The following is a 19,549-nucleotide window of genomic DNA, read 5'->3' as shown; positions in this document are numbered from 1 at the left end:
TTGGGTCTTGTGTTCTTATGATGGAGATGCTTAAGGTTTTCTAGATACTAGATTCCATACACACGCACACATACACACACACACCAACACACATATAGATATACACACATAATATATACATGTAACACACATACATATATACACATACATATACATGTAACACACATACATATATATATACACATATACACACATATATACAAATGCATATACACATATATACATACATACACACATATACACACACATATACACATATACATACACACATACTTACACATACACATAATACACACATAAACACACATATATGCACAATTTTCTAAATATAAGACTTTGTCCTCTACAAGTAGAGATAATACCTTTTACAATCTAAATGTTTTCTATTTTTTTTTTCTTTCCTGATTGCCCTGATAAGAATTTCAGTGTGATGTTAAATAAAAGTGTCTAATTTGGGTATCTTTATCTTGTTCCTGGTCTTAGGAGAAGGAAGACTTTCAACCTTCCCCATTGACCATGATAGCTGTGAGTCTTTTGTAGACATCTTTCATCATACCCAGGAAGCTGTTTCTATTTCTTGTTACAGTTTTTCTTTAATTGTGAAAACATGTTAGATTTTGTCAAATGTTTGATCTTCTTCTAGTGAGGTGATAATGCAGGTTATTTTTCTTCAGTGTATGAATACAACATGTTACATTGCTTGCTTGTTTAATTAAACCAACCTTGCCTTCTAAGGATCTCAGAATGATCCTACTATTTAATTCATTTTCTACATTACTAGATTCAGTTTGCCAGTATTTTGTTAAAGGATATTGGTGAGTATCTTCATCAAGGATATAGTCCTACCTTTTCCTTAAACTTTGTCTCATTTTAGTTACAGAATAATACTAGGAATCTATTCATTTGACTAAATTTGGAAGTATTCCCTCCTCTTGTTTTGGGGGGTGTGTATGTGCGTGTGTGTGTGTATGTGCATGTGCGCGTGTGTGTATGTGTGTGTGTGTGTGTGTGTGTAGATTTTGTGAAGGATTGGTGGGTTCATCACATTTTCATCATCACAACAAAATACTTGAGGTAGCTAACGTCATTAAGAAAAAGAGGTGTACTCACCTTTGAGGTGGAAAGTCCTAACAGAACAGTGTAGGCTCTGGTGAAAGCCCATGATGGAGTTCTGGATCATAAATGGGACAATCACAGACGCAGGCATTGAAGAAGAAAGGAGAGGCCAGGCTTGCTGGAGGTATGACAGTCTTCTCAGAGAGCTCAAGGGTGGACCCCTCAATGACCCAAGGACCTCTCACTATGTCCCACCTCTTAAAAGTTCCACAGCACCTCCCAATAATGCCACTCTGGATACCAGGCCTCCAGTCACTTAGACCCTGGGGAAATACCCAAATGATGGGACCTGGCTTCCATTTCTATGAATGTTTGGGAGAACTCAGTGAGGAAGCCACTGAACTTGGGCTTTTCTAGACAGGAAGTTCTAAAATTAAAAGTTAAGTCTCCTTGCCATTTTATGCCTAGTCTAAGTTTCAAGTTCTCACTGAGTAAGTTTCAGTACTTTATTTCTTTCAGGCCCTTGGTCACGTCATCAAAGTCATGTAATTTGTTGGTAAACAAACACATCTCTAATGATATCTGTATTAAAATGTTCAGTTCCTCTATGGTATATATATATACTAGTCTAAAACTTAGTTGTGTGTGTGTGTGTGTGTGTGTGTGTGTGTGTGTGTGTGTGTGTAGGTATGTGTCCAGGTGAGTGCATGTGTGTGTGCAGGTCAGAGGTCAACCTCAGATGTCATTTCTCATGAGCCATCCATCTTGTTTTTTTTAAAGACAGGATCTCTTTGTTGAATCAGAATGGCCCCTACAGGCTCATGTGTCTGAATACTTGGTCCCCAGTTGGTAGGACTGTTTGAGAAGGATTAGGAAGTGAGGCCTAGGTGGAGGAGGTGTGTCACTGGGAGTGAGCTTTGGAGTTTCAAAAGACTTGTGCCATTTCTTATGTACTCTGCCATTCCTAGTGTGTTCTCTACCTCCTGTTTGTGAACCAAGATATGAGTCCTCAGCGGCTGCCATGCCTTCATTCCATTATCATGGACTCTAACCCTCTGAATCTGTCAGCCCAATTAAACTCATTCTTTGATAAGTTGCCGTGGTCATGGTGTCTTATCTCAGCAATAGAAAAAAAAAAAAGACCAACATAGTCTGTCATTGGCCTGAAGTTCACCAAATAGGCTAGGCTGGCTGGCCAGTAGGCCCCCGAGATCAAACTATCTCTGCCTTACCAGCAGTAGGATTACAAACATGTTTATGTAGACTCTAGGAATTGAACTCAGGTCCTCAAGCTTGCATGGCAAGCATTTAACTAACTAAGCCATCTCTTCATCCCCAAAGAAATATTTTGCTCCACAAATTCTAGATAATTCTTCTTGACTTTCCTCTATACAAGCTAAGGCTTCCATTTTTTCAACTGTGAAGCTGTGATTTTGTTTTTCCATAATCAAGGCCGAGTGTATGGTCATTTTCCTCTGTTCCTATCATTAATTCTATACATGCCCAATCTATTGTGTTCACATTTAAACTTGAAAATAATAAATAGCCCTATCCTAGTTAATAGAAAAGTCCTCCTCTGAGACAAACAGTAAGACACATGCACATGATGTTGGGGAGTGGACATATGGGCCACTAGCAAATGTGGACGTCAGAGGACAACTTCATGGAGTGGGTGGAGTCGAAGCCATCTCACTGGCCCACTGACTTAATTAGGGTTTCTATTCCTGTGTTGGAACACCATCATGAAAAGCAACTTTGGTAGAAAAAGGTTTATTTTGCTTACTCTTCCATGTCGCAGTTGATCATCAAAGGTAGTCCAAAAGGCAGGAACCTGGAGACAGGAGCTGAAGCAGAGGATATGGAGGAATGCTGCTTACTGGCTTGTTCCACATGCCTTGCTCAGCCTGCTTTCATATACCAGGACCACCCAGGGTGGTGACACCACCCCCTATGGGATGCCCACTCACATCTATCATCAATCAGGAATATGCAGACTTCTCCATAGGCAATCTGATGGGGGCATTCCCTCAATTGAGGTTCCATCTTCCAAAATGACTGATACCTGTGTTACGTTAACTTAAAAACTAGCCAGCACACTCATATTCTCTGGTTTTTGGTTCCATGTTATGATCTCTAGATATCCTCAGAAGGAATATTTTACAGGTGTTTAAACCCATGTGAAGTTCCACTTTGTTTCATATGTAAATGGAGTTTTTCTTTGAGAGCTTCCAGTTTTTCCTGGAGTTGCACATTCCCTTGAGAAAAGAAATAAATGTCATTTATAATTATCACTAGCTTCATGCTCATTCTGTGTATTGAAAGGCATTCTCTCTTTACTCTAGTAGGCATTCTTACTAGAGTCATTAGCATCTTCTTACAATATGAATGAATTCTATTTTAGCTTTCTAGGAAGCTCATATCCCTGGGTTTATTTTCTTGACATTCTACCTTAGTTATATATATTTTAATCCTACTTATTTCTTATTTCCCATCTTTATTTTGCTGGCACACATCATCAGGAAAGAACCCTAGGAAATAACATTTCTGAATGCTTGCTCGACCCCAGATTTCTTGGATAATTTTTCTGGGTACCAAATGATTCCTACTTAGAACTTTGGCTACATGTATCTGCTGTATTCTAGAAGCTGATTTTGTCTGTGGGTTTCTCAGTTGGCAACCCATTTTTATCCCCTGGGACTTTGGAATCATCTGCTCTGTGTTCCATTCTCTCATGAGCTGTGTCTACCTGTGGGTCCTTTTCACTCATCTGCTCAGCTCGAGGCTGTCTGTTCAAGGGAGAGTCACATCTTTCTCTAGCTTCACTCTATTACTTTTGGTGAATGCCACCATTAGTTACCAAGAAGGAATAGGTCATCTTAAATAGCCCTTCCCCAGCTCTATCAAACTGTCTCGATTTTTCTTCGGATTCTGCTGAATGGCCATAATCTCTCACTGGGTTTATCAAGATGACCTCCTGACTCATTTCTGCCCTTCTCCCCAGAAAATCCTTTGCTACTCTATGAGCTGAGTCCCCTTACTAAATCTCAAATCCTTTAATATCACTCTGCTCCTTAAAATGTTCTCCTGGACTCCCTTCATCCTAAAGGTTAAGTCAAACATCCTTCACATGACCGATGTAGCCTGTAGGGCCTGGCCTTTGTGTCCAGATTTGAATCTTACCTGCCTCCAGACTCCCTCTTTTAGATTCATGTCCATATTGTAAGCATTTCAGCAAATGGCTCTTTTCATATGAAATATTCTCAACAGTGCAGTATTTACTCATTATCTTAGTTAGGGTTTCTATTGCTGTGAAGAGACACCATGACCATGGCAACTCTTATAAAGAAAAAACATTGAGTTAGGGTGACGGCTTACAGTTCAGAAATTTAGTCCATTATCATCATGACAGGGAGCATGGCAGCCGGGAGTATGGCAGCATGCAGGCAGACATAGTGCTGGAGAATTCTATATCTTGATCCAAAGGCAACAAGAAGTGGACTATCTCACTGGGTGTGGCTTGAGCATATATGAGACCTCAAAGCCTGCCTCCACAGTGATACACTTCCTCCAACAAGACCACACCTACTCCAACAAGGCCACACCTCCTAATAGTGGCCCTTTGGGGGCCATTTTCCTTCAAACCACCACACTCATCCTACAAAGATCAGCTTATCCTGACTTTATCATTGCATAACCATTTGATTTTCCATTATGTAGTCTCATGGCACTCTCTAAATTTGTGTCACGGCACTTAATACAATTCTAATTTAATCATTCTTTCATTGCTGGATGTTATGTTTGCCTGCCCGCTTGTCACTAAGAACCTTGGGGTCAGAAACCGTGTCATCTTGGTCCTCATCTTACCAGAGTCTCACAATGTGACTAGCACAGAGAATGCATTCAGTAAATATTTGTTAAATGAATTAATGAATGAATATCATAAGACATTTATCATAACTGCAGTAGTCCTGACTTCCATACATTTACAGAACTCTGCCTTCCTTCTATCCACAAAGGCTTTGTTGGTTTCAGATGAATAAATTTAGTTCCTCATTTTCATTCCCCATTCTCCCTTTGAAAGCTTTCATATACTCTGTTTATGAGCAATTTTGTTCTTAGCCAATTGACCTCCAACTATTCCATCATGTTATCTGAAGCTTCCCGTCATCTCAGGCAGATTGGCCCCTGCCCAATCTACATTGTTTATCTGTCTCTGGCTGCCTTGCCTCAGCCTTGCCCTTGGTGTCATCTTAATGCATACTTCTAGAAGCACATTGCTGTTCATCAACAGAAGATCACTTAGGCACCTGTGCCCCTCTCTTTTCTTACGTCCCACCCTGACTTCTTGATGGTTCGATTTATTTTCTAATTTCCCCATTTAGACATAGATTCTGGACCTACATATTTCCCATTTCTTGAATCTAATCAGTTTGTCTGACGAGCCTGTGAAACAAAGCAAGGAGACAGTACTTAATATGCCGGTACTGATGGTGGTTGGGGAAACTGCTTGGGTCAGCCGTGTGAATTCCCAATGAGAACTGGGGCACATCAGATGATTCATCATATTCCTCTGCTTAGACCCTTAAAATATTAGTATCCCCTCACATCCTTAGGCAACTGGTTTATACTCTTAACTCTTATTGATTTTCTCCTTTGTTTTACTGTGGTAGTTATTAGCACTGGGTGTTTAAAACCCTGAAAGTCAGATTGAAGATTTGTTTTCTTGCCTTTGTCTACTTCTCTGCTGAAATGCATGTTTGCTCATACTAACATCTATGAGTCAGCTCAGCAGCCAAAGCTTGCCTCTGATCCTTGGCTAGGAGTCTATACTTTTCTGGTCCTTCGTGCCACTCGGACTCCTCCAGGGTGCCCCACCCTGAACACTGTGGAACAGGAGAGAGAAGGAAGGAGGGGCAAGGAAGAGGAGGAGGAGGACAAATAGGAAGACAAATAAGATGCGGATGAGGATCAGGAAGAGGAAGAGAGAATTGGATCTGTACTTCTTAACCTCTTGAACATGAACTCTCCCACCCCATTGCGACTCTCCTTGCATACTCTGATTAATCCCTTAACAGCACCTTACTTTTACTTGGCCTCTCTCTTTTCTCGTCTTTCTCTTTGCACATTATCTCTCTTTCCCCCCTGTTTTCTATCACCTAACATGCCTCCCTAGCCCCTTGGGTGACTGTGGGGATAAGAATGAAATCTCTGATGTGAGAAGACTTTGAAAAGTTAAAAGCGAAGCAGCATGTACAGCAGGATAATGACGGAGATGCAGCTTCTGTTCTCTGAGGCGGCACATTGCACTTCTTCCCCGCACCCCATCACATCCTTCAAAGCCAGCTTCATCTTCATCTTCACACAGGCCTCTTCTCTGGTCTTTCACGCGTCTGTAGCAGGGTCTTGCTTGGACCCTTTCTCCTCTGTCCAAGTACTTAGCTCCGAGAAAATGAGTTCAGCTGCTTCTGTGTGGTGATCAGAAAACAGCTGTCTGCCCCACCTCTGGCTTCTTCTGCATCCTCTTGTGCATTCAGAATGGCAAGCTCATGTAGATTGGGGTGGGCTGCCATAGGTAAGTTCAGAGACGAAGGTTTCATGCACTGTCTTTGCAACCAGATTATCAATATGTTACTTAGGTCTCCCCTTCCCACGTTCCTAGCCCAGTTCTCTTGCCTTGGAGAGGCAGTGAAGCATGAGTTAGATTGGCCATGACTGGCCTACGGAGGGCAGTGTGAGGATGGATGTAGTATTTTTTTTTGTTGTTGTTTGTTTGTTTTTTTTTGTTTTTTTTTTTTGAGAGAACTGTGTGTTCATGTGCCAGGGAGTGAGAGGGTGAAGAGGGAGAAAAGTTGAAGATACGAAGAGACAGTACTTAGAGAACAGACAGATGAGCAGACAGAGGGTTCTATTAAGGGGGGACGTGCACAGGAGGAGATACAATGGCAACCAATTGAAGGGGTTCCTGCCAGAGGGGGGCATAGGAGAGAGAGAGGGGAGGGTAAAGTGATTTGCTGGCAATAGAAAGGAGTCCCCCAAAACAGAGAGGAGGGATGGCATGGCTCACATCTGAATGCATGAAAAGCTTTGCCAAGAGCATTGAGGCTGAGGGCCGTGAGCTTGTGGTAGTACCAGTTCACCAAAGGCATTTGTCAGTTTTCTCTTTCACTCATGTTTGAGTTCACATAGAGCTAAAGGTGTCTAAAGGTTCCATAATGAAGATGGAGAAGGAAACAGTGGAGTTGAAGATTTTATGAGATCATGGTTCAAATTCAGCATTATTAGATACGTATTAAACTAAGTCAAAGCGGTAAAGGTGAATATAAGGGGAAAAATGGAGGAGCCAGTAACCTGGCCATTTGATTGAAGGAGAGTCAGTGGTGGAGAGGAAATCAGATTGAACCTGAGAGTCAGCTGTGATAGTCTTGAGGCTGCATAAGGATAATAGTTTAGCCATGGCAACAGTTCTCGGTGATGGGAACATCCTGGGTGCAGCCCTTGGGAGGGGTAGCAGCAATGGGGCCAAGATAAGCTCTCTACGGTTGAAGAAAATAAGGAGGCATGAAGGCAGATGTTAGCCAACTCATCCATAATGGCATTAATAACAATGGTGAAACAGGGACCAAAATAAGTCCTTCATAAAAGTCAGTCTCACCAGGAAGCCAGCAGGAAGCACAGAACACGAATGTTAGTAGCCAAAAGATACATGTATTAAAGGGGGGGGGGCATTTTTCTAGCAAGTAGCAAGAGAATTCTAGAAACACATTCCCCTTTCTCAGAACACCATAGGTACATGGCATTTGAGAGTGGGCTCCTGGAGCTGTGGGATCCTCACAGAGACGATAGGGAGATGAAGCACCCTAGGAGAAGATAAATGGGGTCTACGGTACTTGCAGGTGACATAGCCATCCAGGGAGGTGGACAGGTCAGAAACAGGAAAGTGGGTCACACACAGTGAGGTGAGAGCATGGAATATTAATACCATGGGAAACTTGCTAATGACCTACGCGGTAGCTGTGGGCCTCCCAGCTGTGAATGAAAAGACTCTGAAAGTTCACTTCACACACCACAAGGCTCGGGTCTGATATAGTCAGCTGAGTGTGGAGTAAACAGAGCCCCATCAGTTGTCCCCCTTCCTACCACTTACAAGATCCATTTCTTTTCTGTCAGCCTGGATTGATGCAGATTGGTCCGAGCTCGCTCTGCAATACCAGGCTTTGTCTCGCCACGACCCCTCCAGTCTGTCGTTTTCCAACTAATCTTTATTAAGCGCCTCTTTCCCCATATCCTTCTCCAGCGAATAAAGGAAATAAATAGGCTCCTTTGTGAACAAAAAAAAAAACATCACGAAAGCCATCTAATAATCCCCGCACCTTTTATCCTGGTGTTTGCTCTGGAATTAGTTGTTTATCTCCCCAGTTCTAAAGCTGACATCAAATGCTTGCCAGCCAGGATTTATCGAATTTAATAAAGGTATTTCTTGGGTTCATCTCAGTCGAATCTACGGTAACTATTTCTCAATATAAAAACTCACCATCCTGCTTGTAGACGGTTGAAGGAGAGTACACATACTTTTTAGTATTTAAAAGAACTATCCAATATAAACTGTTTTCTTTTCAAAGCTTTCTTGCACGAGTATCAAATTATATCTATAATTTTAGTTCTTCTGGAAGTAAAAAAAAAAATTTGTACAGCTTTGTAATCTTTTTCTCTTTTTAAAATTATCTTCTCCTTCATCTATTTTACCTTCCCAGAAAAATTGTTCAATGATTTCTTCATGATGTTACACAGTTTCATGATCTTTTTATGTAAAGAATGACATATACCTTTCCTCAACTTTATTGGATTGTGCTAACAGCTAATGTGTAAACAGAATAGGTCCTCTATATTAAGGTCATTTTTTTAGGTTCAATCGTCTTTAGGTTTCAAGAGCAAGATAATGGCATTGGTCTTGCTCCTGTGGTATGGCTATGATGTTATTATTATTCTATCTTGTTTCCTACACTAATAGCACAATGTAACATTCACACCAAAACATTCACCCTGTTCTTGTTTTCTCTCTTTCTTCTCTCTACTTTCTTCCATGCAAGGATAATGCAAAGCTTTCTATGTCATGTAGATAGTAAAGGAGGAGGCTGATAGAAGAGAAGCCAGGACTGACTGAATTCTGCCCACACCTCCCTGGAAAGTCCCAAAGAAGATTGCATGTATTCAGAAGACAAAGAAAACCAGAAGGGAACATAGCCACATGACTGCCCTTTACCCTTTTTATATCAGTCCTTTGTGGAACAATGCCCCGTCTTCAAGTAGGGACTGTGTAAGAGAATGTCAACAACCCCAAACCATTCTTGAGGGTTAGCTGATGAAGCAGGGGTGAGGTGATTTGGATGTAGACAAATGTTTCCCTTTATCTGAGATTGCACATCGGAAAGATTTAGCCTCTTATGAAGGAGAAAGAAAATATGAGGCTTGGGTCTTGGTCCAGGCATACCTAGGTTTGAGGGATGACACCTGGGGACAGCTCTTAGGAATAGCAGCACAGATGATTAGACTCAAAAAATGATACTAACAATTCCATGCTTGTTTTAGGAAAGAAACTTGGATATACATTCAACAATCGGAACTTCCACAACGTGTCTCTGGGGCAAGGACAAGAGGTAGTTGCTGAGGCTGCACTGGACCTGGCAGCCAAGAAAGGTCACTGGGTTATTCTGCAGGTACAACCCCTCCGCCCACATCTGGATCACTCTTGCCGTTGTGTCTGTTCAGGCTGCACCGCATTGACTCTGGGCTTCTTGTGCCCTCTGACCCTCTTACCCACCTGTTCCTCCGTGACATTTTCCCCTTGACTTCCTACCTGCTCTAACTCTGCTCAGTCTCACATCTTCTATGACTCTTCTTCCCCACACCTACTCTACCAATGTCTTCAAACCATTCTGAGTTCTACTCACTAAAGGAAGTAGATTCCACTCTGATGCATGCTCAAGAAATTAGCATTTGATTAAAGGCCATAGCAGCTGGATACTTTTAGTGGCTGATCTCTTCCTGTGAATGCCATGGCACTGTCCTCTCTGTTCTTTTTTCTGTTGTGTGATAAGCTCTGAGTTACCTTAAGACTAAAAGTTAGCTTCTTCCTTGGGAGCTCATGCTGGGATCTGGAAATGTGGAAACCTACTGCTGTGATTCCACGGAACAAGGGGGAGAGGAAAGAGCTACCATCTTTCTCCCAAAGCCTGTCCCCCATGCAGCTCATTTAGAAACTGTGGCTGAGTCAGAAGCAACAGCTTATTATTCTTTTCTCTGAAAGCACTCTGCAGTCAACCCTATCAGGGCCTCCATTGGCGTGTTGACTGATTTGTTATGACATGTTCTTCACCAAATTTCCTCAGAGAAAATGATGTTTCTTATTCACCTTTACCATCAAGATCACTGCCTTAAACTGCAAAGCAAAAGCCTCTGGGAGAGGGGTAGAGAGATAATTAGATGGTTAAGAGTGCTTGATCAGAGGACCAGAGGTCCATTCTAGCACCTATGTCAAGTGGCTGTGACACCTCTTCTGGACTCTGCAGGCACCTGTATGCATATATACATTTCTCTCTCTCTTTCTCTCTCTCTCTCTCTCTCTCTCTCTCTCTCTCTCTCTCTCTCTCTCTCTCTCACACACACACACACACACACACACACACACACACACACACCACAATAAATAAATAAATAAATAAATAAATAAATAAATAAATAAATAAATAAATAAATCGTTTTTTAGAAAGCCTATTGGGTATGAGAAGGTAACAAAAGAATAGCAGGGAGGATAGATATGATTAAAATATATATAAGGTGCATTTTCCAAACCTGTTGGGCGACAGAATTAATGAGGAAAACTAGAGAAAGAATAGCTGCAAGATCCAGTCATCCACCCATCCTGACTTCATTACCAGGAACTTCATCAATCCCGATTACTCCCGCGCATCTTGCTGCTGATTTCTCCTTAATTATCTTCTTATTTATGGGGAGCCCGGCAGCTGAGAGATCTGCCGTTCCCTGAAACTCCTTTTTCGGGAGCAGTGGGAATCCCAGGAGAAACAGTGCCAACAGCTGGAGGCCCCACTTCCTCCATGTGCGGGGAGATACAGTTCCCATGTCGGCCGGCAGACTCATCTGTCCAGCCTGCTCCTGGCCACTGGTGACTAAAGGAACCCAGCCTGCTGCCATGGAAGTCGGAGTCTGTTTCCGTGGTTCTGCCTCCAACAAGGTTCCTCAGACAAGGAGCTGAGTTTCCTTCCTTAGCACCCACTGGCCACCCAGCACCCCCACATCTTAAGTTGATGCACTGTCTGTACTCTCTCAGAGTCTGAGCTCACAAAGCTCCTCTTTCATGCCTGGTGACAGGCATCTCCAAGGGAAACTTTCTCTGGATGAGACTGAGCAATCTGAAGGCTCTCCTTTTTCTCTTGAGTGAAATATTGTGAGTGTTGACTAGACATGACAGGTCTGAACTGCGGAGGATGGGTAGAAGAAAAGGACCCCTCAAAACATGTATCTCCCTGAGACTCCTGGATATTCTGGTTTTAATGTTTACCTGGTGTTACCAAGCATGGTGACACACGCATGAAACCCCAACAGTCAGGTGGGAGAGGTAGGAGGATCTTGAGTTTGAGGCCAACCTGGGCTACATATCAGGTTCCAGGCTAGCATGGGCTATGTAGTGAGAACCTCTCTCAACACCCCACCCAAAAAAAGTTCCTGGAAGAGGAAAAACCATGGAAGTCATTCCTCTTTTAAAACTTGAAAACTGAGAGATAATAACTTTTTTGAGAAGAGTCCGGCATCAAGGGTCAAGGGCTTCCGAGAGCTTGTGACACTTAACTCTGGTTCTGGTCACTGTTTCCAGTGACTGAGATAATGCCATGACACACTGGGGAAAAACTGCCTGAGCTCCCAATCCAAGAACAGCCAGCGATCTTCCCTAAGAGACCTGGCTTCTTAGGACCTGGGGACCGGCCAAGGCTCAGAAGGTCTCCTCTCTTCCTGGCTGTAATAGCTGTGGATTGAGTTTCCCCAATTCTGGACATCCTGGGGATCCTTGAATACTCCCCAGAGTTCCTTCCACAGGAAATGGGTCTTCCTCCCAGCCCCTCCCTACTCTAACATGTCCTGTTCTGCCGGGGACTTGGAGTTCTGAGGTACCTGCAGGATCACTCACTGCTAGCTTGCTGGTATTGCCACCTAACAGGAACGTTGGCTCTCCAGAAAGCCCACTGAACTCTGCTTCAGTCATGTGCTTCTAAATGAATTCCTTAACAAATTTTCATTTCGCCCTCTGCTACTAACCTTCACACAGCAGCTTTCAGTACGAAGAGCCCTTTCAAATTCATTGCCTATGGGTCTTTGCAGAAACTCTGAAGTAAGTGTGGCAAGCATGACTGTTCCTTCTCTTTCTATAGAAAAGAAAGCAGCATTCAGAGGCCAAATTACTGTGGTCCTTGTACTGTATTGTGTACTGATCTGTGTATTTAAGGCTCTGCAAGCCTGCTTGCTCAAATATTGATTGAAGAACTTCTATCTGTTCATCATAATGAAATGTTGCAACGATGCCAAAGGACCTACTTACTAAAGAAAAGGTGCTTTCTCCAAAGCAGTGTGAAGAACTCAGTGCTGGTCTTGATAAAAGACAGGAGTCAGGTTTGGGAGCAAAAGACAGGCTCAAAAGCTAGACAGACAGAGAAACCTGTGATGAGAGTAGGGACCCTTAAGGGCCTTGGACAGCAGTGTCTCCCTGTGTTTGGGGGAGATCATTTTGGTGGCAATTAGCAAAATGGTTTGCTGAGGAGGAAGCTCAGTAGAGAGAGTTTATATCAGTGCCTTTCAAACCTGAACATGCATACACCTTACTAGAGGGTCCCATTAACATGTGATGATTCGGTGAGTCTGAGTGAGGGCCCGAGATTCTGTTTCTTCCCAGCTCCCAGATACTGCAGCAATGTTCATCCCTTTTGGTTCTGAAGAGCTTAAATAATCCAGGTACCAGGCACTGGAGAATCAGACTTAAAATATAATTGGATTTTAGACTCAAAGTACAGTCCCTGTACTCACAGTGTGCTATCATCTGGGAGCTTGTTGGAAATACAAATGGCCAGGCTCCACTCCAGTGACTGAGTCAGAAGCTATAAGGAAGGGCCAGCAATCAGTACGCTAAGCTCTCCTCCAGAGGATTCACATGCCGTCAGTCAAGTCTGAGAACACAATGCTAGAAGATTTATGATTATCAAAGGCCAGGGTTCAACTGAGTGATGCTGGGAGGTCACCATTGCTGGTATCCCTAACTCTTTCTGTGTCATGATTTTCAAAATTTCTGTCCCTAAAGGCTATGTGTCACATGGCAGTCTGGGTGAACATAAGTCCACTGAAGCCTTTAAAATGTATGTTACAGGTCTAGGGCACAGCTAAGTGAAAAAGTACTAGCCTGGCTTGTGTGAGACTTGAAATTAATCCTTTGCACCACCCAGAACAATTAACTGTACACTTAAAAGTGGTTGAGTTGGTAAGTTTTACATTGTGTATTTTATTGCAATTTTTTAAAAATTACTTCAAGTTAAACCCAAACAATGACAACCCCAATAGTCATGCTAACACCCCTAGATGAAGAACTATAAGTAACTAACCACTGCCGAGAGAGAAATAGGCTTCTCCAGGACAAGCCCCCAGGACTGAGTGGCCAGCCTTGAAATCATGTACATAAGAAGCAACACTAAACAGAGTCGGCAAGTTATATTTATATGTTCATACATTTGTGAGTATATATATGTGTGTATGACAACAATAATCATAGAAAGGAAGTCATGAATTGAGAGGGAGCTAGGGAGGTGGCATGGAAGGGATTGGAAGGAGGGAAAGGAAGGGAGAAATGATGTGATTATATCTTAACTAAATTTTAAAAAGCTAATGAAAGATGAGGTGTCCCCTCTAGCTGCCCACCTGATAACTGTTTACTGCTAATCCATGTAAGCACATGTCTACTTGGGGGTCTTCCCAACAGAACATCCACCTGGTGGCCAAGTGGCTCGGTACCCTGGAGAAGAAGCTGGAGGAGCTCAGCAAGGAAAGTCACCCAGACTTCAGGGTCTTCATCAGTGCGGAGCCTGCGCACTCCCCCGATGGCCACATCATTCCCCAGGGCATTCTGGAAAACTCTATTAAGATCACCAATGAGCCCCCCACGGGCATGCATGCCAACTTGCACAAAGCCCTGGACAACTTCACTCAGGTACTGCCTGGGAGAGAAGGGTAAAGAGCACCCCACACCACAAGGGGCCAGTTGAAACCCAGTGGGAGAAAAGTGTGTGCCAGGGGCTCCACATCAGCATTGACTGATGTGGGCAAATGTGCACCCTCTGGCACTGACTGCTACCCAGTGCCTACTAAGTATCTCCCAGCTCTCTCAGTTCCTAGATATATCTCAAGGCACTGAGGATAGGCCTTTTCTTTCCTTCCTTCCTTTTTTTTTTTTTTTTTTTTTTTGGTTTTTCGAGACAGGGTTTCTCTATGTAGCTTTGTGCCTTTCCTGGAACTCACTCTGTAGCCTAGGCTGGCCTTGAACTCACAGAGATCCGCCTGCCTCTTCCTCCCAAGTGCTATGATTAAAGGCGTGTGCCACCACTGCCTGGCTAGGCCTTTTCTTTTTCAAGAAGGGGAAATTTCATGCAAGTCTATTAACTAATATTTCAAAATGAAAAAGGGCCAGTTGCCATGCTTCTAATTAATGTAAAACATCAGGTCACACACTTATTAGCTAAGCACCCTGTCTTCAAGCAGGAAAATGATGCTCTATTCAGCTATTATCACTGGCTAGCTGCATCCATCCTCAATATCAAGAGATCAAATAATCTAGCTGTTGGTTAGTAGGAAGCTAGGCTTAGACTGTATCTAAAACTTATAAAGTGTGGTGTCTGGATCAGGAGCAGCATCTTGGGACTCAATGGAAATGCAAACCGCCAGGTCCCCACTCCAGAAAATGAGGCTCACACACAGATTTGAGAGCATTGTGCTCTAGAGAGACTCAGAATATCAAGGCACAGGGCTCAGGAATTCCACAGTTCTCATTACTTGGAATCTAGACTCAAGCTGTGGAGGAGTTATTTAAAACATAGTCAAGGAAAAAATAGTGTGTATGTGTGTGTGTGTGTGTGTGTGTGTGTGTGTGTGTGTCTGTCTGTCTGTCTGTCTGTCTTCTGTCTGTGTGTCTGTGTCTGTGTGTGCATCTGTGTGGTATGTGTGTGTGTGTGTGTGTGTGTGTGTGTGTGTGTGATGTTTTGTTGGAGCACAGATCCCACCGTATATTCCTGTCTTCACCTCCCTAATGCTGGGATTAAAGGCAGCACGCACCACCACCACCACCACTACCACCCGGCTCTGTTTCTCTCTTAGACTGGTTCAATCTTGTGTAGCTCAGGGTCATCTTGAACTCCTGATCTTCCTGCTTCCTTCTCCCAAGTGCTAGAATTAAAGGTATATGCCACCACTGTCTGGCCGCTATGGTTAACTAGAGGCTAGCTCTGTCCTCTGATCTCCAGGCAAGCTTTATTTGTCAGAACACCAACAAAATATCATACAACGAGAGTGCCCTCAGAAGTGTAGGGTTAGACAGCAGCATCAGCACGCATGATGCCTATGAACCATGCATTTAAAATGGCAATGATGGGAAGTTTCATGGTTTGTCTATTTTATACAGTTTTTTTGTTTTTTTGTTTTGTTTTGTTTTGTTTAGCTTTACTTAGAAGTTGAAGGATAGGGATTGAATCAGTGGTAGGGTACTTACTTCACATGAGCAAGGCTCTGGCTTCAATCCTCAGTGCTAGAAGGTGCGGGGAGGGAGGCTGGAAGAGGGTGGAAGTTGTGATGGGGACCGTCACAGGAGGAAAGCATGTACTTAGCTGGCTCTAGACCCAAGGGTCCAGCAGCAAACCATTCTCAGCTGTCCTGCCTTGAGGGTCTTGGACAGTTGGGAGACAGTAGATCCTCACCTGCTGTACTTCCTTAACTGGAAATACACCTGGCGTCCTTGTCATAGCCAGGCTGTGGGTCATTGACCCTGGGCTTCTTTCCCTGCACTCCTGATGTCCAGTCTTGGATAGTGTGCAAGTGGGAATAAATCCGAAGAGATGTTCTCTCTTCCTGGCTGTTCCGTCCCTGCCTCAAAAGGTTCATTCACAGTTTACAGCCACCTTAAGTAACTCCTTCTGAGAAGGACAGATTCATGAGGCTGTTCATTGTTTACAGTGGAGGCTTTCATAAATTTACCCTGCTCCCCCAGAGGCCCACTTTAACCATGTGAGGGATAAATTCCTTGGCCTCCTTTGCATTCCTGCTTCCCTGATACTTATGCTATTTTGGGGTGATTATTTTATTCCAACTCTTATGTGAGTGTTTATCACTGTCAGACAGTCTGGACATTAAAGGCATTTGTGCTTAAAGGCATTTTCCCACAGATTTTTTCCCCCCAAAAAATGTGTAAGAAGTAACAAAGCATCCTATAGTTTATGGAGAATTGCTCTCTCCAGAAAACAGTTGTTAATGTTTCACAAGGCAATATCTTTACCCTCCATACCACCTCTGACCCAGTGAGGGCACCACAGAGACGCCATGTGTTCAGGAGGAGTGTGTCTATGGGAACATGAGCAATATCAGAAGCTCCCACTGTTTCCTCTGTAGCACCTGCTCTGGGTGAACACAGCCTACAAGTGGTTCCTGGAAGAAGCATTGGGCCTGAACGAATCTAGTGATCGGAACCTCGAGAGCACACTCTTGGCTCCAGCTACCACATCTTGCTCCAAAATGAACAGAAAGAGTCTCACTCATAGAAAATGATTTATTTTTTAATTTCACAGGATCCAGAGATCGCCTCCCTATTATCCCTTCAAAATGCAGGGTTACCCGTGTTCTCCATCACCTCCATCACCGCCATCCTCCTCCAAGTCCACCAAGCAAGACCTCACAAACTTCCTCTGAAGCAGTGACTGCCTCTTTCCTCCCCTCTCTTGAGTCTTTCTCCCCCTCATCGTGGACCCCATCTTTGCCCCTCCTCATGCTCTGCAGTCACACACCTCTCCATACTGTTTGCTCACCTCCTGTTTGATCTCTCCTGCTCAGGCGATGGGTAGTAGGGAGGGGTGAGGAGCATGGATGGTACAGCATCTCTCATTGCTGTGAGTCTGGTTCCCATCCTCTCCTTCATCTCAAAAGATCTTCAGTACAGAAGCCAGGGGCTCCTTATCACAGAGATGGAAGGACACTTTCTTATTCCATGATGGGCAGGAAAGCATAGTTTAGAGGTAAGGCTGTAGGGGTCCCCACCTACCTGGGTCACAGTGACACTGATGGAATGAATGAAACATTCATACCCACAGACCATCTGCTGCTGTCATTAGCAGTGCTCAGGTACCTAAATAGTTAATCCATGTGCACAAAGTTAAATCATAGACCAAATGCACTGGAGCCCAAATATGAACTTTAGCTCAAGTGCCAGACTGAAACTCATCTCTTCCGCATATCAAACTCTTGCCCTACCTCAGTATGATCACTAGTCCCTTTACCATGCATCAAACCCTAAACATGGACTACCGTAACCTTATCTAGTGTGAACACTGATCTTCACCACACCCTCGCCTACCTAAGGTAAGAGAAACTGTGTACAGCATTGTTAATGATGCTTCTCTTCCAGGACACTCTGGAAATGTGTTCCCGGGAGACGGAGTTCAAGAGCATCCTCTTTGCTCTCTGTTACTTTCATGCGGTGGTTGCCGAAAGACGGAAGTTCGGGCCGCAGGGATGGAATCGGTCCTACCCTTTTAACACAGGGGACCTCACCATCTCTGTCAATGTGCTCTACAATTTCCTGGAGGCTAACACAAAGGTATAGCAAAAGGGCATGGGTGAAGGTCATTATGATGTGGCCTTCCCACACACAAGGGTTGTGTGACATAAGCAAGGTCCAAGACCCCACACAAATGAGATAAGGAAGTTCCAAGCCCAGGACCAACCTAAGGCTGAGAAGTACTACTGCGAGGTCAGAGCACAGGAAACTGTAGCTAGAGTTTTCCTGCCTTGCCCACAGTCAGGACAAATCTCTCTCACCTGCCAGATCCACAGCCGCTCAGACCCAACCAAGTAGACACAGAGACTTATATTGGTTACAAACTGTATGGCCGTGTCAGGCTTCTTGCTAACTGTTCTTATATCTTAAATTAATCCATTTCTATAAATCTATACCTTGTCACGTGGCTCGTGGCTTACTGGCATCTTCACATGCTGCTTGTCACGGCAGCAGCTGGCAGTGTCTTCCTCCGCCTTCCTGTTCTCTCAATTCTCCTCTCTGTTAGTCCCACCTATACTTCCTGCCTGGCCACTGGCCAATCAGTGTTTTATTTGTTGACCAATCAAAGCACATACAGACCATCCCACAGCAGGAAACAAAGGAACCAAACTGGCAGCCCCGTGAGAATCTGTCCAAACGCCCATCAGACCACCTGTATGTACTAGCAGCATAGCAGGGACTTGTGGATTGACAGAAAGAGACCTCATTGTAAGTTCCCAATCCAACTTGATTAGGTAATGGGGCAGAGCTTTCATCAGCACACACGGCTCTTCCTGTGGATATGGAAGAGCCACAGGGGGAGAAAAGGCAAATTCATACTGTAGCCAGTCTTTTCTTTTTCAAGTCCATTTCACAGAAACTTCTGCTCACAAAGGCTTCTGTCTAAAGGACTGCTCATACCACCAAGGCTCCTCTTGTCTGAAGCATGAGCAAGTATACCATAGGCTCAAATGCCCTGGGAAGTCCTACCTAAATCCTACTCTAGGTTCTAGGAAGCCCAGCCCCACAGCTTCGCCCCTTTGTTGGCTGGCTTGTCTCAAATGCCTTCCCTCCCTCACTCTTACTCCAGGGACCTTCTAAGCTGGGTTTTATTTACTCTGAACTTTCAGAGGGGACAACTGATGCTGTTATTAATGTCAGAAAATCTTAAAAGGGTCATAGTCCTCAGTGCTTCCATTTGACACTCATTGCCTATGTAAAGGGCTTCTAGGAAAAGCCTGCTATAATTCTTCAAGCCTTTAGTGATATCCCCAGGCATGCCTAATACTGCCAGGCTCTGGGGGCACAAGTTTAAAAAGACATCACTTTTAATCTCAACAAGTATCCAGCTCCAAAGCTCTGCTCTCTTACCTCTGACTCAGGTGCCCTATGATGATTTGCGGTACCTGTTTGGTGAGATCATGTATGGAGGCCATATCACAGATGACTGGGACCGGAGACTCTGCAGGACCTATCTGGAGGAATTCATTAGGCCAGAAATGCTAGAAGGAGAGCTGTCCCTGGCCCCAGGGTTCCCAGTCCCAGGCAACATGGACTACAGTGGTTATCATCAGGTGAAGCACTGCTGTGCTCACAGTGGTGTGATGGTCTCATGGTGGGGGGGGGGGGGGCGTCGGCGTCTGTGCC

The 19,549-nt window shown here is 44.0% G+C and overlaps 1 protein-coding gene across 1 annotated transcript in view; it reads left to right on the top strand.

Moving 5' to 3' along the window:
* The window catches only part of Dnah9 (dynein axonemal heavy chain 9), a 346,197-nt gene that overhangs the window by 308,649 nt on the left and 17,999 nt on the right, over positions 1-19,549 (top strand). The window contains exons 62-65 of the mRNA XM_059270927.1: positions 9,643-9,770; positions 14,090-14,317; positions 17,771-17,962; positions 19,285-19,476. Coding sequence (XP_059126910.1) covers positions 9,643-9,770; positions 14,090-14,317; positions 17,771-17,962; positions 19,285-19,476 — 740 coding nt within the window. The remainder of the gene's footprint in view (positions 1-9,642; positions 9,771-14,089; positions 14,318-17,770; positions 17,963-19,284; positions 19,477-19,549) is intronic.

This window comes from Peromyscus eremicus, chromosome 8a, assembly GCF_949786415.1.
Source record: "Peromyscus eremicus chromosome 8a, PerEre_H2_v1, whole genome shotgun sequence".
NCBI classification, from domain to species: Eukaryota; Metazoa; Chordata; class Mammalia; order Rodentia; family Cricetidae; genus Peromyscus; species Peromyscus eremicus.
The sequence above is the reverse complement of the archived record's forward strand: the minus strand, read 5'-3'. Positions and strand labels throughout refer to the sequence as shown.